General features: G+C 44.8%; 1 protein-coding gene across 2 annotated transcripts; it reads left to right on the forward strand.

Moving 5' to 3' along the window:
- Positions 1-792: 792 nt before the first annotated feature.
- On the forward strand, positions 793-10,570 carry atp6v1b2 (ATPase H+ transporting V1 subunit B2). Of its 2 annotated transcripts, XM_064309345.1 has the most exons (15): positions 793-982; positions 2,820-2,875; positions 3,085-3,183; positions 3,829-3,922; positions 4,015-4,092; positions 4,627-4,766; positions 5,414-5,515; positions 6,103-6,200; positions 6,516-6,639; positions 6,997-7,147; positions 7,249-7,331; positions 7,423-7,527; positions 8,071-8,200; positions 8,391-8,570; positions 8,633-10,570. In XM_064309345.1, exons 1-14 carry the CDS (start codon positions 850-852, stop codon positions 8,525-8,527), a joined length of 1,530 nt encoding a protein of 509 aa, XP_064165415.1. In that variant the 5' UTR covers positions 793-849; the 3' UTR covers positions 8,528-8,570; positions 8,633-10,570. The 2 variants fall into 2 exon arrangements, with proteins under 2 accessions (XP_064165415.1, XP_064165414.1); XM_064309344.1 differs by having other exon boundaries at positions 8,391-10,570.
- The last annotated feature ends 256 nt before the right edge of the window (positions 10,571-10,826 follow it).

Raw genomic sequence — 10,826 nt, forward strand, 5'->3', positions numbered from 1 at the left:
TGTAAGCAGAACACCTATGTAAAGGAGACCTAGGTCTCAGTCTATCCCATAGCGAAGCTATGGCGAACCGTATTCGAAAAAGTAAGACAGCTACCATAAATGCATAGAGAAGCAGCGTAAATTAATAACAAAAATACATTCTCACTGTACAGTATAAGTTTTAGTAACATTTTAAAAACATTTTACTGATGAGACTACAGCTGGTTACAAGAAACATTTGAAAGCAGTGATTACTTCCAAAGGTGTTAAGCAGGTTGCTTACTAACAGGGTGCCCTAAACCCCAAACTTTGCGGACGTCACATTTACTGTTTCATTTTTTCAATCTGTTAAATTCAGCAATGAAAAGGCTGTTGTGCATTAAAACTGACCGACAGGTGTATTAAGTTTGTTCTCTGTAGACGTAGTGTAGAAAACAAAATGAATTAACATTTTATATATTTCCCATGTTTTGTTATAGCCAGTGGGGCATAATAAATCAAATTTCCTCCGAGGGATTCGGGTGAATACCTCTGAAAGTGTAGTTACCAAAGCAGCCAGTTTCGGATCGCTGCCTCGTCAAACTAATGGGACTTGAATCTTACATCTGTAGCAATAAATACGCAACGTTCATATATTTTCTGTACACATACTGCTTTGTTGAATAAGCAAATCGGTGCAACTGAATAATAGTGAGATGAATCGTTCTTCATCGCTGCCAGCTTCACGGAGCTAAATGAGCACCATGGTCAGCTCCCAGTGTAGCTGAAATTTATGCGCGTAAAATGTAGGAGGTAACGCGAGGCAACTCCGTTACCACCACGCATGCGCAGTTAGCCCTGTAATGACAAAACATATAGCGGAATACCACTATGAAGGCGATCAGAGGAATGGTAAACGGAGCCATGAACGAACTTTCCTCTGTAGTCAGCGGGACCAAAGCGGCCGCTGCCCGGGAGCACGTCCAAGCGGTTACCAGAGATTACATTTCTCAACCCCGACTAAGTGAGTAGGCTATTTTTCTTATCTGGTATCTGTCGTGCACGAGCTAGTAACCCTGCAGAACGATGATGCGCAATGTCCTGCTGGAAAATGAATGGGATTTCCACTTAATGTTCGGTTATCATATAGCTGCATAATCCCGAACAGCAATTTTGGAAGACTGCGACTGCGTAGTCGCAACCGTATAAATGAAATAATGCGGAGATTGTAGGGTATCTATTCCACCGTATGAATATGAGCGGGGATGGGATGCGGGTCCGGCCGGGGGGGGGCTGTCAGCTGATCCGACAGGCATTTTTTATGATGCATTATTTTATTAGACCTGCTACAAGAAAAAATGGAGACAAAAAAATCCAAATCGTAAACCATTTGTTCACGATTACCATAATAGCATTAAACTGAAAATTCAAACACTGTGAAAAAGCGGTGAAATAGCAATCTGTGCAGCCCTTCGTTTGTTAGCTCGCACGATTCGTTTTTAGTCTTGGATGTCGCGCTCTGTTTTTATTTCCACATGAGAGTTAATTCTTTATTGGAGGAAAAAAAAGGAGATCAATGCAGTGGTCTAACCACATTTGTAACTAACATCATATGGTTAAACACTTGGTCGTTTGTTGAATGCTTTTAATGGCGTCTGTTTAAAGGTCAAATTAAAGAGATGCATAAATAGGCTGTCACGACTTCCTTCGTATGGCTAAATGAGCGCCTCATTTGTCATGAGATCAACTTGGCTAGCTGCTGTCATAAGTGCATAATATTATTTTTTTCGGGTGAATCTCTAATAACTATATCAGTATTTAATTTAAATGCTGTATTACTATGACTGTGTTCAGGTTATTTGCGTCTATGCATTTAGCAAGTGAGTAGTCAGAATATGAAGGTCACGTGTTTATATAAAGGGCACGGAGATCTGGACGGCACACGGCTGTGAAACAGTTCCTCTCCAAATACGTGGCACCGTCATTTTACGAATAGTGGCCGTTATTAATGTCACCCCGCGCGCATGAAGGGTAATTGAAAAGGGCCTGATCAGCGGACCTCGGCCTCCCCAGGCAGCGTTTGTCAGCGACTTGCGACATGCCACACATGCCGCGCTGGTGCTAGCACTTCACTGCGAATGACATGGAAGCTAATTTGCAGGCGGTGTTTTTTTAAGGGAAATAATATGATTAAAAAACCCACTCCACAATGATTAACCGTGTGTCACAGTCTGCCGCGTGCGCGTGGGTGTATGTGACAGCCTGTGTTATCATGGAGTCTCCCTGCGTCTTAGTCAGAACGGGAATCCGGCCGTCACTTGTGACTTACAAAGCTATGCTGCACTTCAGTCGAGAACTGAAGATGCCATTTGAAATTTATCAAATCTATTTCTTTGATGCCACCACGTATAGTCCATCCATCCATTTTATTTATAAACTGCTTATACCTGCTTATGGTCAGGTGTGTGTGTGTGTGTGTGGGGGGGGGGCATTGGAGTATATCCCAGTATGCAACACACACGCGCACAAACATGGACACACATACACATACCACATGCACACACACACACACACATAAATACACCCACACACACGCACACACACACATAAACACACACACACACACACACCTAAGTATTCTGATGGTTATGAATCTCAGGTCTGTGTGGAATGTGGACCTTTCAGCTGTCATTACTGACCTGGGAACCGTGCCAGACAGTGCCACACAGTGTCACGCTTCACACAGAGTTAAAATCAGCACAGGCTATTGGATGCATTGTTTGCAAGAGGAAAAAGGGGAGGGGAGGGGGGGGGAGATGGAGGGCTGTACCTTTGTTAAACACACTCTCATATCCCTGCAGCTTATAAGACTGTATCTGGAGTCAATGGGCCTCTGGTCATTTTGGATCAGGTTAAGGTAAGCATGCAAGAACATCTGTCCCATCTGGCATAAATTATGTTAGTGGTTCTGCGGAAAGATCATTTTTTGTGCTCTGTGCCTTTAAGAGATCAAGACCGCTTGAGTGCCGCATGTGCGCATGCTGATGATTCACGCTTTCATTGGTTCATGTGATGGCTAGGGGGCATGGTCAATGACAGAAAGTGGGCTCCGCCCACCTGCTTTAGTTCCCCAGGTATGCGGAGATTGTACACCTGACTCTACCTGATGGAACCCGCAGGAGTGGCCAGGTGCTGGAGGTCTCCGGGTCCAAAGCCGTGGTACAGGTGAGAGCCACTTCACCTGGGCCCTCCGTCCAAATGCATCTGAGAAAGTATAACAGACCATGTGGTCATCTTGGCTTCTCATTTTGAAATGGCTTCTCGTCTCATTTTGGCTTCTAATGGTCAGTTTTAGTCCTTAAAGATCCCAGAGTCTGTTTCAAGGTAAAATCACTAGCAGGTTATTCCATGCATTACCAATTGGGTGATGTAGTTCTTAATGTTTTGGTGCCAACCAACATTAAACAAAGTGACAGTTGTTTGCTCTAGTTCCACTAATGGAATTTGAACTGAAGTAGCCTGCTCTGATTATATTATTGATCCTTTAAAAAAAGAGTTAGTTTGACCACAGAATGTATTGAAACTGGGGTTCCAATTTATGAGTTTCAGAGAAATACTCTTAATCTCATCAGATTCTGCAAAAAGAAACTTATCAAGGCTTTTACAATTTAAAAATTTATTTACGGAGTAGATGGCTGAAAAGATTTCTGTGCCAACACTATTACGCTATAATGCATTCCTTTGGGGCCGGAAGATGAATGACTTTACATTTAGGTTTTCTTTTGCTCTTCAGAACATGGCACGCTCCCAGATTGAGAACACTATAGCTGCGCTCGTTGAGTGTGCTCTCTCTTTCCCTCTGTCCCCAAGGTCTTCGAGGGAACCTCCGGCATCGACGCCAAGAAGACCAGCTGCGAATTCACGGGGGACATCCTCCGCACGCCGGTGTCCGAGGACATGCTGGGTAGGCGCGCTCTCGCCGGAGGAGGACAGGAAGTGGCGGCGGCCGATTGGTTGATGGTCTGCTCAGATGACCCACGTTCTGTTTCCTCGCAGGTCGTGTCTTCAACGGATCGGGGAAGCCTATCGACAGGGGGCCCATGGTCCTGGCCGAAGACTACCTGGACATCATGGGTACGCGCCGCCGTCTGCCCGACCAGCGGCTGCTCTCGTACAGACAGGCTCTGTTAAAGGGGCTTACGCCTCGGCCTTTGACATTAGAGGGTTCTGACTACCTAAAGCATTATTAAAGTAACTGCGCTATGGCACATTTGTCTATTTTCAAAGACTGATCACTCATTAAAGTAGGACTGTTTGCACAACTGCTGGTAGAATCTTCTTTGTACAGTTCGTGCAGAGAACAATTTTGAAAATAAAAGTTTTCTGTGGGTTGGAATCCTCTCACTTTGGAAAATGCTTCTTCAGGAGTGTGCTTCAAGTGTAGAATTAACAGCCATTTTTAAGTCTGTGGTCAACGTTTAAATTTTGTGGTTTATGTTATAATTTGTAGCAGGGCTGGTGTTCTTATACGAGTGGTAGTTTAGCAGCCCTGAGGAAACATGTTAAAATGTAGATACATGTTGAATGAATATAAATAATACAAATGAAGGTAATGACTGTACAGCACATGTTGAAAAATAAGGTAAACCCTCTCCCCTCCCCTCACAGGACAGCCCATTAACCCTCAGTGCCGTATCTACCCTGAGGAGATGATCCAGACCGGAATCTCTGCCATCGACGGGATGAACAGTATCGCCCGGGGGCAGAAGATCCCCATCTTCTCTGCCGCCGGCCTCCCCCACAATGAAGTAAGAGCGTCTGCAGGCTCCCCACGATGTGCAGTGGGGCAGGGCAAGGTTACAAGGTTAAGGTTAAACCCCGAAAGGTTACAGTGAGGCAAGATAGGTTACCCCCTCCCCCCCCAAACATACCAAAAATGTCAATTTAGCTCACTCTCTGACCTGTTACTGTTAGTCGGGATGGGATAAACTCAGAGGTTTTGTCTGTTATTATCTCTCTCTCGATCTTCCTGGTGTTTTTTTCCCCATATCAATAAATCTGTCTGTCTGTCTTTCTGTTCGTCTGTCTGTCTGCCTGTTTGTCTCTCTTTCTGCCCGTTTGTTTGTCTGTCTGTGTCTGCCTGTCTGCTTGTCTGTCTGCCTGCCTGTCTGTTTGTCTCTCTGTCTGTCTCTCTGCTTGTCTGTCTTTCTGTCTGTTTGTGTCTCTGTCTCTCTGCCTGTCTGTCTGTCTGTCTTTCTGTCTGTTTGTGTCTCTGTCTCTCTGCCTGTCTGTCTGTCTGTCTTTCTGTCTGTTTGTGTCTCTGTCTCTCTGCCTGTCTGTCTGTCTGTCTTTCTGTCTGTTTGTGTCTCTGTCTCTCTGCCTGTCTGTCTGTCTGTCTTTCTGTCTGTTTGTGTCTCTGTCTCTCTGCCTGTCTGTCTGTCTGTTTGTGTCTCAGATTGCAGCCCAGATCTGTCGCCAGGCAGGACTGGTGAAGAAGTCCAAAGACGTGATGGACTACAGCGACGATAACTTTGCCATCGTGTTTGCTGCCATGGGGGTAAGACTGCCTCTGCACTGCAGAATGCCTGTGTGTTTCTCACCCACAAACTTCCAGGAAACACACACACACATCATGCAGCTGACCTGTGCAACTGTACATTTATGGATCTTTTATAAAGGTGCACTCTTTGTTCGAAAAAATAATGACACATATATTTCCCAGCAATGCATTTCAAAAATGTATCTTGCAATATCTGAAAATGGTAGTCATTTGTCATTAATGGTAGTAATAAGTTGTCGTGTTCAGCAGTTGTCTACGATCATGAAAATGCACTTTTGTACGTCGCTTTGGATAAAAGCGTCTGCTAAATGAATGTAATGTAATGTAATGTAATGTTTAGAAAATGGATGATGCACTGCAGCCACTGAACGCTGAAAGCTGGAGATGCCATTGGAACTGCAGTTTCACAAAATTACCACACCGGGGTGCTCTAGGTTTCAGTTTTGTCAAGTGTACTGATGTATTATATTTCATGTCACTATTAGTAAACCAAGTGTATACAATTATATTGAATGAAAATTGTGTTTTTGTTATTTCCATTAAAAATGACAGCCATTGATCATGCGTTTAATTTGTCATCACAGGTTAACATGGAAACAGCTAGATTTTTCAAGTCGGACTTTGAGGAAAATGGCTCCATGGACAATGTGTGTCTCTTCCTGAATTTAGCCAACGACCCCACGTATGTACTTACTATATCACTGTATGTGGGAGTATGGGAGGTCTACAATATTTTTGACAGGATATGCATTATGATTAGGCTCAAATTTATTGATTAGCATGATTGTATTCATGATAGTGAAGCACTGATACGTTAGTGCATTATTATTATTATTAGTATTAGAAATAGCCTGCTTTAATGTACTGCAGTATCCCAGCTCAGAATTGAAACTTACAAATTGTTCGCTCAAGTGACTCAGCCTCTGTGTGTCTCTGTGGCCGTTGAGCCTGTAGAAGAGGCAGAGTCTTGTAAAAGACTACATTGTGTCGCACGCAGGATTGAACGCATCATCACTCCGCGCCTGGCCCTCACCGCGGCCGAGTTCTTGGCCTACCAGTGTGAGAAACACGTGCTGGTCATCCTGACGGACATGAGCTCGTACGCCGAGGCTCTGAGAGAGGTGAGGCTCGGCGGTGAAGTCCGCCAAACCCTAACCGTGCGTTAAAAACCCGTGCTGTGCCTCACACAAGATCTAGCACATAGCAGGCGCTCTTTAACCCTTTGAAGAGTAGGTTTTTATGGGATTTTTATGCAAAATTCTGAGTCAGTGTTCTGGAACTTCATTGTTTTCAATTTCCAGTAGTGATTGTTACATCATAATTAGAATGTTCAGCTAAGAACCCCATATTTGTAATATTACACCTTAAAGGGATAATATTGTTTACATAATATAGTTTTTTAATATTGTCAGTGGGGCGTAGCACACGAAGGGTACTAATTTAATGTCCCCACCCACCCTAACCCCCACCCCTCCCAGGTGTCCGCGGCCCGTGAGGAGGTCCCGGGGCGGAGGGGGTTCCCTGGGTACATGTACACCGATTTGGCGACCATCTATGAGCGCGCCGGGCGAGTGGAGGGGCGTGGCGGGTCTATCACGCAGATACCCATCCTCACCATGCCCAACGACGGTAAGGTCCCCACCCTGGTCCTCCCAGCATGCACTACTGCAGCGGCACTCCTGAAGGCTGAAGACTGTCTCCCATTTCTTTCCCCTCCCCCCCCTCTGCAGACATCACCCACCCCATCCCGGATCTGACGGGCTACATCACAGAAGGGCAGATCTACGTGGACAGACAGCTGCACAACAGACAGGTAGGCGGAGCCAGACTCACATCGCTGGCATTCTCGTGGCATTCAAAATGGCCGCCCGCTAGCTGACGCACGGTTGGTTTCCCCTTCACAGATCTACCCCCCCATCAACGTGCTCCCATCGCTGTCCCGGTTGATGAAATCCGCCATCGGGGAGGGAATGACCCGCAAAGACCACTCTGACGTGTCCAACCAGCTGGTAGGCTGATTGGGGGGTGGAAGGGGAGTTCTTTGATGTTTTTGTCAGTGCGGGAGGTTTGATGAAGCTGGGATTTTAGACTGTGTTCATGAATCATGTGTTGTCAATCACCAAGTTGTACCAATCAAAAGACTCAATAAAACAATTTGAGTGGTTCACTTCAAATAAGTTACTGATTTTTAAAGATGGCTCCAGCCATTTTAAAGCTTCAGTTGATGAGTTGAGAGGAAAGATGTAAAGATAAAGACACGGACATGGGGTGGAGCTCCCATGTACTGGCAATTATTGACACATGAATGAACCTATCAAAATTATTTGCTCTCAAGAGAAAAACTGATTGATTAAAATCAGTCACTTAGAACTCAAGATAGCTGCACCCTTTATAGGGTTCATGATGCTGCAGAAAGCTGTAGGAGAATCATTGTGTCGCCTGTAGTTTTCCTTCTGTAAATGCTCTGTAATTGTCGCCAAGTAGTCATCGTGAAGCGTCACTTCCTGTGTGCTCCAGTGAGCGGGATTTGTGCTGTGGCGTTCTCTCCACAGTACGCCTGCTATGCCATCGGGAAAGACGTCCAGGCCATGAAGGCAGTGGTGGGCGAGGAGGCCCTGACCTCAGATGACCTCCTGTACCTGGAGTTCCTGCAGAAGTTTGAAAGGAACTTCATTACCCAGGGTGAGTAGGGAGAGGGGAGCGGAACAGAGAGGCAGCCATCATTTCTGAAAGGCTGTATTTGGTCGCTAAATGCAGTTTAAACATTCCAAGTCATCCTTTCCCATGGGGAAGTGACTCTCATGGTTGATCTGAAGCTGGGTTTAGTGTCGGGGTTACCTATCGGACTGTGTCCCTCTGTCGCCCCCTGCAGGTGCCTATGAGAACCGCACCGTCTACGAGACCCTGGACATTGGCTGGCAGCTGATGAGGATCTTCCCCAAGGAGATGCTGAAGAGAATCCCACAGAGCATCTTAGCTGAGTTTTACCCTCGAGACTCCAAACATTAGCTCCTCCCCTCCTCATAATACCCCACACCTCTCCCCCCAACAGGCTTCAATGAATAATGTTAACTCCTCCCATTCTCATCACAACCCCCCCCCCCCCCCAAACAGGCTCCAATGGATATCATTACCTCCTCCCCCTTTCCCATCTGGCCACACCCCTTTGTACTAGGTGACATGAACCTTCTCCACCTTCTCTGGTCACACCCACTTAGGCTTAAACTTTAATTCATGATGTTAACTATTAAACCCTCCATTGCCCCTCCCTGGCCTATTAAACCTGCCCTTCTGGTCACACCCAATCATGTTGCCCAATAACGTACCCAAGACTCAAAACAATTCAACAACTCAAAGCATGCATTCGTTGCTCATGTGGATTATGGTTATAATGGAGCTCAGTGGATAGGATACCCATCCAGATGATATACGCATTGGATTCCCATTGGCTGCACCTCACTTGCTGTGTGCTGAGTGTTCTATCATAAAATGGCCGCTGTGTTTTCATGGTGGGTGCTACGTATTGGTGGTGGTTGCGGTGAACTTCCTCCCTTGACTGTAAAGCGTTTCAGAGTAATAGGCACTAGGTGAATGCTATCTATTATAAGTAAAACCGTAAAACTGTTCTTTGTGCAAGTCAAACTAATGGAAAAAAACAAGCCACACCCCCCTCTGGTCAAGTAAATCATTAACTAATCCTCTCCTAGCACCTGCTTGCTAAACCTATCCCTTCTTTTACATTGGTGTTGCTGTTGTCACATGACTGGTTATTTATGGAAAATAAAACATATTGTGAATATGCGGTGTCCCCCTTTGCGCCCCCCCCCCCACCCCCTTCCATTAAAAACAGTTATAAGAGTTATCTGTGTGTACCACTGCAAGCATCTGAAGCCAACTCACTGTTGAACTGTAAAATTTGGGCGAGTCAGTCCGGTTCTTCCGCAGTTACTGAGAATGCACATCGACTTTTGTGTCTTCTCTTTCTTCACTTTGCTGTGCAAATGAACCTGGCTGTTATGATGAGCGAGCAGTGCTACTGAGTCGCAAAGCAGAGAGAGAAACTGTGCCATATTTCCCTTTGTGGATATTCAGATCCTACTGCTTCAAATCCCTCGTTCGCTCATTTGTTTTGTTTACGTTGCTCACCAATGTCGTCTCACCCCTCCTGGTCTTGTGAAAAATATCACAAGAGTGAAAGTTATGGGAGAGTCTCAACGGTGTCTTAACTCTCACGATCAGAGAAAAGGACTGTAACCACCAGACAGGAGCCATGTTAGGACAGCTTATCGTTTCCGGAGAGTCAGGACGTCAGCTGTGACGGAAAAAGCTTCTGAAGGAAGAAGTTTAAAGATTGCAGAATGTCAGTTTAAAGCTGGGAAAATATGTTTGTTGTTTAACACAAACTGGCCCACAGTATTTATATATTTTTTCAGATATATGAATTTAAGTGTAGTTGAGCCTATAAAACTATAATTTTTATTACTTAAAAAAGATGCTTAGAGAGGTCAAGTGGGAGAACTGATGTGAATGTGTACTTTTTTTCCCCTTCAATTTTTGTTTCCTGGCAACATGTAAAACATTTACAAAATTGCATAAGTTGGGCATTGCACATGTGTAACGCACCCCGCAATATATGTGGCTGAGAAATATATATGTGTCTTAAGAAATCCAATTCAGACCCTGCTGTTAAGCTAATGGGATTAACGTTGACCTTTGAGAGAAGCTGTTGCATATAAAGGCAGTCTTTTTTAATGTTTATTATTTGTTAATCATAAATGTTCTTGCAGTGTGCTGTCTGTGTGATTCAATGCATTATGTACCCTTGAGGAGTCTTAGGTAATATTGTATTTCCTGCACAATTACTGTTACTGTAAATGTCAGACGTGTGGTTAGACAATTCATTCGTTCTGATTCATTCTGATGGACCACACTGCTGGGTAGATGTGTGTACAGTATATAACCATACATTTTGTTTCTAGTCGTTTCAATGCATGCCAGGCCTCACCTGAACGGTGACAGATTGATTTGTGGAATAAATGTGATGCCATAAAATGGGTGGTGTTCGTGTGATCCCTCCAGCATTCTAAACACTAGGTGGCATCAGTACCCCATCACCAGAGGGCTCATGGCTGCTTGTACTGCACAGTAGTGGTACTAGACCAGTGGTTCTCAAACTCGGTCCTGGGGGACCACTGTGTATACTGGTTTTCATTCCAACCTCAACTGCAATTGCAGAATTTTAATGAATTTTAAGTTAACTTTTCTTAATTAGGTGCTTTTCATGTTTTAGAGCTGTGGTTCCAGAAAG

Source organism: Anguilla rostrata, chromosome 14 (assembly GCF_018555375.3).
Source record: "Anguilla rostrata isolate EN2019 chromosome 14, ASM1855537v3, whole genome shotgun sequence".
Classification (NCBI taxonomy): domain Eukaryota; kingdom Metazoa; phylum Chordata; class Actinopteri; order Anguilliformes; family Anguillidae; genus Anguilla; species Anguilla rostrata.